The sequence below is a fragment of the Mauremys mutica genome, chromosome 1 (genome assembly GCF_020497125.1).
Source record: "Mauremys mutica isolate MM-2020 ecotype Southern chromosome 1, ASM2049712v1, whole genome shotgun sequence".
Classification (NCBI taxonomy): Eukaryota; Metazoa; Chordata; order Testudines; family Geoemydidae; genus Mauremys; species Mauremys mutica.
The window spans coordinates 306,799,015-306,813,407 of record NC_059072.1 but is presented as its reverse complement, the minus strand read 5'-3'; the positions used below and the strand labels follow the sequence as shown (position 1 = coordinate 306,813,407).

Here is a 14,393-nt window from a genome sequence, read left to right as displayed (position 1 = left end):
AAAAAGGCTAAATTTCCCATAGCTCTTTTTCACACCTGATAGTTAGACTACTGTGGCATCCTCCTAAGTACCCTGAAGTCACTAGGTCAATATTCTGCTCTTGGTTACACTAGTGTTAATCCAGAAAAACTGCTGACTGCAGTAGTACTGAGAGCAGAATTGGTCATTCTTCACATACGAATGTACATAAATACAGAAGAAAGTATCAAAATAGAACTGAACAAAAACTTTACCCCAAATTATTTTAAAACTTTGTGCATGAATTTTTCCTTTAACTGATGGTTTTGAAGGTACTCCAGGCTTGTCTGGGCAAGTAGTAAAGTCAACTACCTCACTTGGACTGCTTTTGCCTTCCAAGTTATAGGCAATAACCTGTAAAAAAAAAATTATATATATATATAAAAGTATTCTATAAACAGCACATGTACACTATTGGTACTCTACAAGCTGCTAATGCTGTGTGTGTCTAAATCATTTATATACATGTTTAATTCATAGGTTATAAATCAGCAAAGGAAAGAAAATTATCACACATTTTTGTATATTATACCATTTTAGTAGTCAACCACTTTACTGAAATGAAAAATGGCAGAGAATTGCCAGCAGTGAAATTTTAATATTTTAAAAAATGAAAATTAAAAAATTAGCATTTTATAACAGTTGTAAAGAAAACAAAAAACAAACGAACAAACCCCCCCAACATTTTCAAATCTACCTGACTAAAGTTAGGCTCCTAAATCTATATTCAAGGCATGTAAAAGTAGCCTGATGATAAGACACACTCAGGAAGCTGCAGCTCCCAATGACTTTAATGGAATTTGTGGGCACTTAGTACTTTTGAAAGTCTCGCTACTTTTATTTATGTGCCCAAGTATGAATTTAGGAATCTAATTATAAGTACAAGGGTTTGAAAATTTGGCCATAGTATTTTTGGTAGTCTTAAATACTTAGCGGTATTTTTAAAATAAATGATCCTTAAATACAAATACACCGCTACCTCGATATAACGCCACCTGATATAACATGAATTTGGATATAACGCGGTAAAGCATTGTTCCGGGGGGGTGGGGCTGCACACTCCGGTGGATCAAAGCAAATTCAATATAGCACAGTTTCACCTATAACGCGGTACGATTTTTTGGCTCCCAAGGACAGCGTTATATCGAGGTAGAGGTGTATAAACTGCACATGCACAGAGGCAAATTTTTAAACTGCAGATACATCAGTCAGTTAGTATTCAACTACATTAAACATAAAAAGCAGTTAGATCACATTATGGTTGCTGGTCAAATTTTATATCTGAAAAAAAAATCAAAATTAGAGCTACACAAAACTATATTAAACTACTCACTTCACCTTTTGCAACCCATTAGTTTGAAAATAGCCTTCAAGCCCACCCTTCTCATTCTTCCCCCATGACTTTCAGGACACCAGAAAAACTTACATATATATTATATACCCTCAAAAATAAAACTACATTGGAAGCATCCATACAATAGCAATACAGAAGTTTGGACATTACACAAAATTTTACTTATTCTACTGAAGGAAACTGAAGTTCTAAAATTTGGATCACATATGTTCCTCACTGTGGTAAAAATAATTTTGTATGATTAGTTTAATAAAATATTGAAAAAATGTGACATTTTAATAAAAGCAAAACATTATAAAATAGAATACTTGAGACAATATAGTCCTCGTCTTTTTAAACTTTTTTCTTTTAAGAAAATAGCTACAGAAATACAAAGTAGGAAATGTAAAAAGTGACTGCACTAATAACTGGTGCCAACAAAAGCAAAGAAGTTATTAAATAAATCTGTCACACCATCTTTCCACAATCTTAAGGAATGCTGCTACTACTCCTCCTAAACCTCTCCCATCTATAATGAAATGAGAGAGTTGATTAACACAGCATTTATTCTTTGTACTATGTGGGAGAACAAGAGCCTCTTCTACTTAAAAATGGTTCAGTTAAACAAAATAGCATCTGAAATTTGTGTCATGTAATATGTTCTTGGAGCAATATTGTGCTATCAAATCCCCACAGATCTATCTCCAAGAAGTATTTTAAGTGTTGCCAGCTTAAATACATATGCAACTGCTGAGGCCCCAATTTTACACTATGTTGGGGATATCCTGCTCAAAACAATGCACGACTAATGCATTCCCACACCTGGTCCTTCATAATTTTTTTTTAACTGTTGTAGCATCACTACTTAAAATCAGGCCAACATATTCTACAATGAGTACCCTGAAGTTTGCGTTCTAAAATCTTTTCAGGTTCCTAAATAAGGGGCCTAATTTTCAGCAGTCTCAAGCAACAAGCAGCTGTTACTGTAATCAAGGGAATGCCCTATGTAAATTATAAAATGGAGATTTCAAAATGTATTGAAAAAGTATTACTTTTGCTAAAAGATCAAATAGCTTTCTCTCTGATATTACAGAGAAGGTATGCTCTCCTTGGGCAGCTCTCGTTTCTTACCAATAAATGTATGAAGTGATATTTTAAGTTTATCCAAACAGTACTTTAGAAAAGTATCAGTAAGTGTGTTACCAGTTTGTTTCATCACAGAAACCAACTGTAAAAAACAACTGCTAACACTGAGCAACTCTGCAATGAATAAAACCAAAAGAATCTGAAGAATCTTACCCTAAATTTATACTTTGTACTACGTCTAAGATTCTTCACTGTGCAGGTGAGATCATCTCCATCGTATTTTGGTTTGAAACCATATCCCTATAGAAGGAATAAAATATTAATACTTGAAATATATTTATAAACCAGACTATATATAGCAGAACTCATAAAATCTGAAACATAGATACTTGTTAGGCTGCTTTGAGTGAAGTTTTTATTCTGTAAACAAATATTTTTGAGTCACCCATCACCATTTGGGATGGTGTACAATGGAAATAAGAGAATTATGATCAAAACAATATGATAAAATCAAAATAAACCCATCATTTTCTGACTATAAAACAGAAGTTCTAATGCAACAAAAGGAGAAAATATGTAGCTGATATTGGTCATACTAACGTATCTTTTGCGGGGAGTAGGGGAAATCATAGCAGGATTAATTGAAAAATGAAGGCAGATAAGCTGAAATGATTGTCAAGGGGAGCAAGTTCCACACCACAGGGACTTTTGCCAAGATCCTTCAAGGATTTACGCATGTACTTGACTTTCTATTCAAGAATACTACTCATGTGTACAAAGTTAAACAATGTGTGCGTCTTTCCAGGATCAGGGCTTAACAGCAAAAGCATAACTGATAAGGATGATTGTTTGACATAACAAAAGAAAGGAAAACAATATGGTTTTGTCTCAGTAAAAGCAAGTCATAATTTTCATTTAAGAGGAGGGAAAAGTCATGACAAATGATGTTTCAATATTAACAGTTTTTCCTTGGAAATTATGGGAAATCAAGTAAATAACCTTAATTTACAATAAAATTTGTTTAATTTTAAAATGATTGTTGAAAATTATTTAAAAGCCCATAATCTACTACATAGAGTCAAAATTAATGAAGGTGGCTTATTCAGAAGGGGACTGATGGGAGTGGCAAATGCCATAACTTTTTTATTTAACAGTCCTTTGAAAGACCGTAAGCCCAAGATTCTTTTATGTAAGGTTCCTTACTGCTCTGGCTGTGTAAAGGGGCCTTGAAGTGGGCATAAATGCAATTTCCTTTGTGGCCTTCTTACACTGCCAGAAAGGCAAAAAGGGGGCCTTACTGTAAATGAAAATCAGGTTCATAATTTGTATAAAAATAATCACAGAAGTCATATAGATGAGGCTAAAACTGACGACTGCAAACACAGACAAAGAGAACTGCATGGGCAGATCTCTATGCCTGTGTGGTTCTCTTTCCAGGGCTTGGGCCTTAGTCAGGAGCTACAACTATTAAGGGACTTAAAACCAGAAGGGTCAACTTAATCTGCTACTTTATCTATAGTCTTGATAAATGCAATGCAAGGGATGCTGAAGTGTAAGACAGTGATCAAATGTGCTGAATATGTTAATGAAAAGCACTTCTGGGAAAAAGAAAATAACCAACTGCCTCATGGTCAAGACTGTATGATTAGCTGTTGCAGTCGTCATGGTATAAGTAGGATACAGCCTGTATGAATTGCACAAACTCAGACACTTTCATACCATCTCTGACATGGTTTTCCACAGAAAGGATGTGCTCAAAATTGACACCAATTACTTGCTCATTGTTTACAAATACATCCCTTTAACAAACAGGGACACACAGAAAGTGAGAACATCCTTCCAACAATGCCCTCTTACTTGCTAGCAAGACTCATCCCTTTACAGGATTGAGGATGAGGTATATTCTTGCCAAGGCCAAAGCCTAATTTGCAGTGTCCGTAAGGCAAGAGATACATGAACGTTTAATATTAGAATATAATTTCATTAAAATGGAAGGACATTATTAAACATTTCAATTTTATTTACTGATATCACCTAACCATTACTAAAAAACCTTGCTGATTACAAAAATCACAACAGCACACTAATTTCTGTAGTGAATTTTTTTGCAGATATTTTCCCAATTTTGATTTTATGATATGAAATTTACCATCTCCCTCTACATGTCATGTATATGTAATAAAAGCACCCATAAGTCTCATTAGAACAGCATCACATCCCCAACAGAAAATCCTGTCAATGGCAAGTGTTGTTACTACACTGAGATACTATTAAGTGTGCTAAAACATTCATTTATGGTCTCTTCTCTTATTTAGAATATTTATTTCACACTTACTGAGGTCTCATCCTCCATCTCTAAAATATAAGAGATTCCTTCATCTGTTGGTGTTCCTGAGGGTTTAGTCCACTGTAAGGATAACCACGTAACTCCAGCTTTAATCAGCATAGGACTGGCTGGCATTGATGGGGCAGTGCCTGAGGTATGATACAGGACTTCTTCACTAAAACCACTGTTTTGAAACAAACAGTACGTAAACTAAATAGGATGAAGCAGGAACAAGAATAATACGGAATTGCTATACAACAGTTTCAGGCCAATTTGTCAGACGCGCACATCACTGGTAATTGCATGCTGGTACACGCAGTTGACCATCCTGTACAAACAAATTGTACCTGTGTGTGTAACTCATGCTAATACAGGTTATACATGCCCATATTTGAACGTTTGGCCTGGAATTAATATACATATTTGTTAATCAAATAGACCAAGAACACAATTTGTTTTTTAAAATCCAGTTTGAACAGTCGTCATTTGCACAGCAGTAAGTCTCTAAAACACTTGTACGTTTATGTACTTTATCCAACTAATGCCAAAGCTTGTTCTTTCCACCTCTGCCCTGTACTGTTTTCCTTTGTCCAAGATTTAATAAAAAAACAACCAATTCATTCTGCTCCCTAACCAGCTACCTGTGCAAACACTTGTACACTTCTAAGTGAGCCTACTACTTATCAAGTGTTAATTTTTCAGGAGTCCAAAAAAATGGGACAAGTAAAGCCTCTCTGAAAGCTAAGTTTCCTGTGGAGTTGCCAATATAAAATTTGAATTTTGTAGTAAATGAAAATACAGTGTAGACCACTGACTAATCTGGCAAAGCCTGATTTGTCAGCCTTACCTGATATATCTTTGGGTAGCCTTATTTGGAGACAAAAGGCAAGTAAAGGGTACTGGAAAGAACGAGAGACATTACGAAACAGAATCATTAGGGAAGGAAGCAAGAGTGAATGAGGGACTATTGGGAGCCTGGAAAATATAGTTCTCTGTATGGCTTATGCAACAAAGGTAGCAACCTAACAACTTTGATTTCAAAACTTGGATTTCTTCTACACTGTCTGGACTATCTGGGTCTTTTTAAAGTGGAATCCATCATGATACCATTTAATTTCCCTGCACATGTCTATTTACTTTTATTTTGTATGTTTTCAAACACATTATAATAATGTGACTACTATAACACAAAAGTTGTGATCTTTAAGTATAACAGATGGGCCATAATTTCACTATGTTTTCTTTTTTAACAATTAAAAACTAAAAGACAACATGTTATAAAGGCTTCCACAAAGGCAACATGCAAATCAGACCTTGAGAATTACTATATAATGAGCACAAAAAACGATGGAACTTTCCTAATTTTGGGGACGGTATTAATTTTTGTACTTGCACTAAATCACTAGTAAGAACGACTCAGGAACAGAGATGCAGAGATGTGTATATCATGATGTTAGTTACTTCAAACAAACAAACAAACCAACAAACAAACAAACCCAAATATACATTTAGGTATGCTAAATGCATGGAGTGAATGGAAAGGCGTCATGACCCTGCAGGCCTTGAGACTGGGTCCACAGGATTGCCAGTTGACAGTCGTCTCCCTGCTCCCACCCAGCAAATTGCTACTAACAAACCAAGCAGAGAAACCATGAAAACAAAAGCTACATCAGGGAGACCTCCCAGGCCCTGATTGGAGGAACACCAGGATCTCTGATTGGTCAGGACTTCCTATTTAAACCCAAAGAGAGGCACAGGAAGTTGTCCACACAACTGGGCTCTACCTGGCTGTTACATCAGACCTGGTTCCTGCCTCTCTGCCTGGACTCCAGGTTCCTGCCTTGTTACTGATTCTTGCCTCTTGTCTCCAACTCTGGCTCTGACCCTTTGCTTGACCCCCAACCCCAACTCTTGCTCCAAGCAGATTACCCAGCCACCTACATCCCGGCCCCAACAACAGGCAGATAACAGACCTGTCTACCCCCCACTAATGCCAAAATACCTAAGCATTCACCCAGTGAGTAGATCTAACTAATGGGTACGTTAACACAAAATAAAGTGTCAATTTAAAAAAAATGTTCTTAATTTATTATTTTTACTCTGTGGGCCCAATCAAAAGCACACTGAAATCAATGGAAAGAGTCACACTGATTCCAGTGGGCAATGGATCAGGCCCCCGACAATTCACTCAGAAACTTTCTTTTAGCTATTTCTCTCTGCTTCATTTTTGTACTTTTCCAATTTAGCAAATATTTTTGTGCTGTATTTCATATGTGCCTGAAACTAATAATGGTTAATAACTTAAACACATATAGGACTTATAAAAACAGAACATTTATTTTTGGTCAGTAACATCATCTAGATGAAATTCTGCTCTCAGATGCCTAAAGTTCCCAACAATGTTAATAAAAGACATCCTCAATCATACCTAGCGCAAAATTTGGCCCCTCCTCTTGTAAGAGCGCTCCTTAAACATTGTTTATTACTTAAATGGAATTATAAAGTCAGTAGTGTATTTTTATGTCTATAAAATATGTGATTTAAAAAATGTTTAGAGAGTGATTAGTTTTAAAATGATATACGACCATACAGAGTAATGCCCTCCACTAGCTTACAATACAGGAAATGTGAGCTATATGTCCAGATATTCACAGATGGACTAGGAGGTGTTTTGTCTGTTTTTATTTTAATTTTCAAGATTTTATCGTAACTGTTTATGTGTAATGTTACCTATTAAAATTACTTCAAAATAAAGATTTCTGTTTTAAATCTTTTAAAATCAAAATGGTTTAATAACAGGAGCAATATATCGTATGTAGTGGTAAGAAGCTCTAGGAGGCTTAAGAGCATTCAATGATATGTCTTGTGCCTTATCGTGTATATTAGGTGGGCATATAATATTATTTAATTACAGCAGTATTCTGTTATATGTTGTTCCTACATATACATGCACGTGGACGTAGACACACTGCACTGTTTATGTATATAACATGGTAATACTCACCTCATGCCCATGTCATTTTTGGCTGCCAGTCTAAAGGTGTACCCCATTGCTGGTGATAGTTTAGTAATTCTATACTGCTTCTGTTGGCCATAGTAACACTGACAAAACTCTCCATTTCCTTTTCCCTAAAAGGAATAATTAAAACTCATATTATTTACACTGTTCATTAAACAAGCACATCTACTGATTAAAACAGTTTGCTAAATCTTGAAGAATGTTCACCCAATTAAACTCAAAACAAGCCAAGGATACCAAAAGAAGGTAAGTGTTATGTCACATGGTTATGAATACTGAACTCAAAATGCTGTTTTCTCAGTCCTTAGCTCCACAGGGCTGATGAAGGAGGCTGTGCATGTTCCGCACCACAGCCCACCTAACTCCTCTCCTGATAAGCTCTTAAGTGTCTAAGGGGATGGGTTGGGAGACAGCTGAGCCATCCTTACACAAGGAAGGAGATCTTCACATGGAAATGACTCTCAGCTCACAGATCCTGGGAGGAAGAACGGGGCCACCAGAAAGGAAAAAGCCACCCTAAACAGTGACCCCAATAACGTAAGTTTTAAGAGCCACCTGATAATACTGCCATTTTCTGTTCAGCAAGCAAAATTTGAGGAAATATAGCTGTATTTTTGACACCTTCTTAGGAATGAATTGTATATTACCAACACTTGCCTCAAAGATATAGGTCACAATTAAGGATACAATTTGGTCACAGATTCTGTGACTTTAACAGACCTCCGTCCGTGACTTCTGCTTTCACCCCGCAGTGGCCTGTGGGGCTCCAGCTGTCAGCCCCACCCTGCAGCTGGCAGGGCTCCAGCTGTCAGTGCCTCCCTATCCCCTGTGCAGGGCTTCAGGTTCAGCCCCGTGGTGCTGAGCTCTCGATTCCATGATTTATGGTTTATTGCCTGCATCCTGCCCGTGAATTTTAATAAAAATCCCCTTGCCAAAATCTTAACCTTAGTCATAGTTTTCCTCTGAAAATATGTTCACATTCACACAAAGCTATTTTTAAAAAAATACAAAGAGAAAAATAGTATAAACACAGCAAAGCTGCTTACCTCATCCCATTCTAAAAGATAATTGTGTATTTTAGAACCATTGTCACATGATGTCTGCAACAAGAAAAGAATAAAATTAGGACACAATAGCATCAGGACAAGATCACTTTAGAAAAATGGCAATGGGCTAGAGACATTCATTTATAGGTCACCTGTTCCAATCAAGTCAAGATCAGAGGTGACCAACTGCTCCCTGATGCTGGCTGTTTGAGGTTTCCCTCAACTCTCCTTTTATTGGCAACACACACCTCTGAAAAATATTCTGGCAACAGTGTCAAATATCATCCTATAGCAATTTTCTGAGGAGGGTTAGATAGTTAAAGGGTATAAAGGGTTACGTTAGCTTATCTTAATGAAGGAAAATATATGTGTTTTGTAGTTTAAGCCATGGGTTTTTAGCAGCTATGGGAAGGTCTTGAGGAAAAAAATGTAACTGGCAAGGTAAGTTGTAAAAATGTTGAGCTCAAAATGTGGCTAATAAGAGAAGAGAAGCATCTAATTATCAGAATTGGTTCTAACAGACAAAGAAAAGTTGTTTTGTGATATGATTAACTTATAATGATGCCTAATACAGCAATGTTATCTTGAAGAAAGAGGCCCACTCATAAACTCTTGTCTACAGGCTTAAGGGTCAATCCCAAACTAGCCAAAAACTGTTTTTTAAGATAAGATAACAGTCATCATGACATCACTTGTTTCTTACACTGTATAAAAGAATCAGGCTTCCTAGGGGTATTTATCAGATCCTACCTAATGATGCTGAAGTAAATCAGGATGAGAGGGTTATCCCTGGGACTGATCCTTTTGTGAATATTCTCATCAAATGCTTATGAATGTTTGTTATTGTGTGGATGTGGTAATTGCTTATTATGTAGGCATTTTAGACATGTTTAGAGCAACTGTACAAATACCATTTGGCCTTCAGATTTGGTGAATTGGCGATGTGGCAATACTATGTATTAATAATAATAATTCCAACAAGAGCCAAACTACAGCCACAGGGATTTTCTTAGTGTGATGGCTGATGACCTTGCCTATTACATTTTCTTTACTACATTAAAAAAAACACCCTATAGATTATGACGGCCTTAACTTGTTCTTTTTCTGATTTTTGTGCATTTATCTTTGAATCCTGAAAAATAGCGAAAATACTCCTCCAGGCCTACAAAAGTCCATAGGACAGGAACTCTTTTCCATAAGTGACTTACTCCTACAAAAATAGATTGTACACCCCATTTTCTGCTGAAAACAGAGAATCAACATAAACTCAGTTAAATGCACAATAGTCTTTGTAAAATACATTTTGTAACAAATTAATTTGACAAAAATATACTGTACAGACCTTGAAGTGCAAAAAGAAATGGTTTTGACAGTTTTAATAAACAAAAATACTGCATATCAATGTCATTTTAAAAATAGTCCATGTTTTAGATTTTGAAATAATCTGCAAATGACGAGACAAGTTCTTACTTAAATTTTAAAAGCTGAAACTTTAAGTGACATATCTATTTGTCCTCAACTCCACTTTTTACTTTAGCTGGATGTTACTGCTAAAATGATCAGCAGTGATTTAGTTAGCTATGTTGACACTTAAGTTGGCCATCTTGAAGTTTCAGAGTGTGAACAATTCAACTGAGATGAACAGAGCAATTTATGTTTCTTTAGGCTATTGGTTCGGAATGTCTGCAGTCTCACAAAGATAACAGTTTATACCTGGGTTCATGTTTTTAGGAGTCTCTTAACACCAAAATTAACACATTTCTTTATTAAACGCAAAAGTTTAGATACTGAAGCATTCATTTGATAACAAATATTTTACAATGTAAATAGTTGCTGATGGTCACTGTGAAACAGACAGAAAAAAATAACACATAAAAATGAATGCAGTAATAAACTTTGAAAACATCCTTTGGGGTTGATTCAATACTGCATTACTCCCAACTACTGTAATTCCACTCTTAAGTTATACTGAGATTTGCACTTAAAGCAGGTATTAAATCTCATCCTGGGGTCATTTAAAACAAGTCTTACCTTCCATTGCAGAGTGAGAGAATTTTTGGTCCGGTTAGTTATCCTTGGAGGATTTGGAGTATCAGGTTCACAGCTCATTGTTGTAAAACTCTCAGCTTCTGAAGGGCTTCCCTTTATGCAGTTGCATTCTGCTTGGACTCTAGAGTAGTAAAAGAGGTCAATAACATTTTGTTTCAGAATGTAAAGATACAATTTCTGTAGAACCTGAACAATATTTTGAGTTCACAACATTCAAAAAACAGCATATTCTCATCCCCTCCAAATGTTATAGTTAAAAGTAAATAATAAAAAAAGGTGGAAAATTTCTGCTCAATACAATTTATGCAAAGGGGAAATGCAATACACTGCTTTGGATATACATACATAGTGGTTCCCATCAGTCAACAATTACCCTCCCTATAGTTATATATGAGAAACCACAGTTATCCTCTTGCAGTATACTGGATACCACTATGTGATAACCACAGGTAAAGGTAGACTTTTAATGGTGACCAATGTATTAAAAAAAAATTATCCAAAGGTAAAAGTGTACAAAAACACTGAAATTTATCGGTCAACCTCCATATTTTGTTTTCAGATATTAGCAGATTAATATTGTACACACTCCATAAATATGCAGTAAACTACATGAACACTAAAAGCCAATTATTTTAAAAAGAGACATTATGAGATGTATTGATATGCAGAGTATCAGATACATGAAAGAATTTAAGCAACTTCCACCAATTTTCACAATTTGTGCAACACCAGAAAGAAAAACATAACATATCATAACTTCAAGTTTGGTCTTTATTATTGACCACCTACCTGCATTAATTAGAGAAAAACCTAAAAACCATTGTGGTTTAAGGACTTCATGTTTCATACTTAGGCCAAAATGTTCATGCCTGGATACCTAATGTTAGGCACTTAAATACATATTTATCCAGTTAAATGTGTATTCTCCACCTCCTTTTGTTAGTCTGAAGTCTCATTAACTAGCATCTAAATTAGAAACAAGAGAGAGAGATAGAGAGAGAGGAAAAGGAACCAAGCATGGCATCTTCTCCCCACCCTCTGCCATTTCTTCCATGGGCCATGAATTGTGCAGCAGTTCTTTCTGGAGCTGCAGAATTATAATGAACTAGGGACCCTTGTAACAGTGCATAATCGGTCAGTTTCTCTTGCCTGCTACTGTGTTAATTGTACAAAGTGGCCTTAAAATGTCCAGAAATAACCAGTGGAGAATTCCCCTTGTGTAGGTGAGCTCTCCATTGGTGGAAACCTGGCAGAAATGGCTCCTTCACCTCCTGTGCCGACGTTGCCATAAGAAGAAGGAAGGGAGAGTGTCAGGGGCGTTCTGGTAGCATGAAGTGAGAAGGAGGGAGCATGGTGTAGTGAGCGCCACAACTGGCTTCCAGAGTCTGCCAGTCCTGGACCTCAGGGAGAAAGAGTTCACTACTCTTCATTTGAGAGTATCAACATTTCAACTGTGGCTAGTTCATAAATTACAATGATCATCAGGGGAAGAGCAGCATGTCTGGTGGTAAAGACTGAAGATATCAAAGTCAGTTACTGTGTTCATACTGTTATACATACTAATTACAATGAATAGTTTCAAATTTGGAAAGTTACTCTAAAAATTTCCATTGCATTTAATAGATAAAAAGAAGGGTACTTACCTTGCATGGTAATCAGTTGCTGGCCTGAGATCATTTATTGTAACACTAGTTTTTTCGCCACTGGAAAGAAGTACAATTTTGTTTAAAATATTGTCTCAGAATAATAGAAACTAAAGATGGAAAGAATTTAATCAATCCACCTTGCAGTGCAGGATTGTTCCCTGCTATTTCCTAATGCTTTGTTGTTCTAGTATATTTAGTGGTGCTTTATTAAAGATGTATCTATCTTTTGGTTTCCAGTTCTTTTATATAAAAAAGATTGTCCTCCACTTTACTTGGTCACCCAATGTGTGAGATATCATTTGAGTCCCATCCTTAGGTGGACACTATATGACAATAATATTTTAAAATACTAAACATGTACATAAACGCTTTATAAACACTGATTTTCACACCTCCCTGAGGTAAATAAAATCATTACTTAAAATAGTAATTGATTCTTCAAGAGAGCTGCCACTGTATATTCACATTTGTGGGAACACCAGAGATGGGAATACCAGCACACCTGGAGTAGTTCTTACTGGGGCTGAATAAGCCCCAATTACTTCAATTTATACAACTAGTTCTCACACCATTGTACATTCAGAATGAGGCTTTAAAAGGGCTGTGTAGCCCTAGCCACATTCCTTCCATTAAACCCAAAAGTCCTATGAGTATAGAACTTTGCGGAAGAAGGGATGGTGGCAGGTAGCGTGCATATGCAGAGACAACACACTTGAATAACCACAATTACTATGGTAAATAATTATTTTTATTCTTTGAGGTGGCCTCTGCATATTCCTACTTGTGAGAGGCAAGCAAGAAGTGCAGCCCCCAGGAAGGCGTCCATTAGCCTGGTTTGCGTAGCTTTTAGATTACATTGTGAAGGCTCATCTCTTGTCCCTTTGTTTTAGGGAAAGAGTTGCAAGGGTCTACGACTCTGTTGGTGAGGCTTAAGTTTTGCTTACATTTCACTGTTGCCAGGGTATTGTGTTCTGGAAGTAATAAAAAGTTAAAAGACTGTCATGGGGTCTGTAGCGGGGTGATCCCCCGCTCCTGCCTGGGAGGGCTGCAGTGGTAAAAGCAGCCCTGGAGAGGGCTGCAGTTCTAAAAGCTGGGCTGATTAGGGAAGCGGCTGCAGCTGGGCCACAACCCAGTCAGGCCACAGCTGGCTTGTATAAAAAGGCTGGGAGACAGGCACTCAGCAGTCTCTCTCTGCGTTCAGAGAGAGAAGGGCCTGGCTGCAGGGAGGTTAATCAGGTATCTAGAGTGGAGCAGGGCTGGGGAAATGCCAAGGGAGCTCCAGCCTAGGAAAGCCCCAGGCTGCAGGCCTGGTAAGGCCTATTAGGTACTGGGTTGCAGGGGCAGCCCATGGGTAGCCAGAGGCAGCAGGTCCAAAATCCTTTGCCTGTGATGAGTAGCTTATACACTGCAGTCTGCCCCAGTGAACGGGGGCTAGATGAGGACTGCCAGTAGCCAAGACTGAGGCAAGTGGGGATAGTGGGTGGGGGTTCCCCTGGGAGGCGGAGACCCAGACTGTGGGGGTACTTCTAGGGGGCAGCACCCAGTTAAAGGGGCACTGGGGTCCTGGGAGGTACATGGGGGCTAGCAAGCGCTAGTGGGACACCGACCTGCAGGCGCGCCAACGGCTGGAGAGCTAATTCCCGAAGATGACCAGCAGGAGGCACCGCAGGGGTGAGGCCCGCATGTTTACAGGGTCCCAGAACCTTGGAAAAGTACCTTTGTTTTGGTGGTGGTAGTAGTAGTACAAATTGAAGTAAGTAAATAAAAAAGATTTTGATCTGATCCTGTATCATTTCAGAAACCTTAACTTCCATTGTAGTCAACCGAAGTACAGTCAGTGGAAGATGAAGGCATTCTGTTCCTTAAAGGG

General features: G+C 37.4%; 1 protein-coding gene across 4 annotated transcripts in view; it reads right to left on the bottom strand.

Moving 5' to 3' along the window:
- Positions 1–14,393, bottom strand: part of FNDC3A (fibronectin type III domain containing 3A) — a 178,541-nt gene that overhangs the window by 46,680 nt on the left and 117,468 nt on the right. For all 4 annotated transcript variants that reach the window (XM_045013964.1, XM_045013974.1, XM_045013983.1 and 1 more), the window contains 7 exons: positions 12,521–12,580; positions 10,860–10,998; positions 8,829–8,882; positions 7,768–7,892; positions 4,773–4,947; positions 2,651–2,737; positions 234–372 (listed from right to left, as the gene is read on the bottom strand). In XM_045013964.1, the coding sequence (XP_044869899.1) occupies positions 234–372; positions 2,651–2,737; positions 4,773–4,947; positions 7,768–7,892; positions 8,829–8,882; positions 10,860–10,998; positions 12,521–12,580 (779 nt within the window). The remainder of the gene's footprint in view (positions 1–233; positions 373–2,650; positions 2,738–4,772; positions 4,948–7,767; positions 7,893–8,828; positions 8,883–10,859; positions 10,999–12,520; positions 12,581–14,393) is intronic.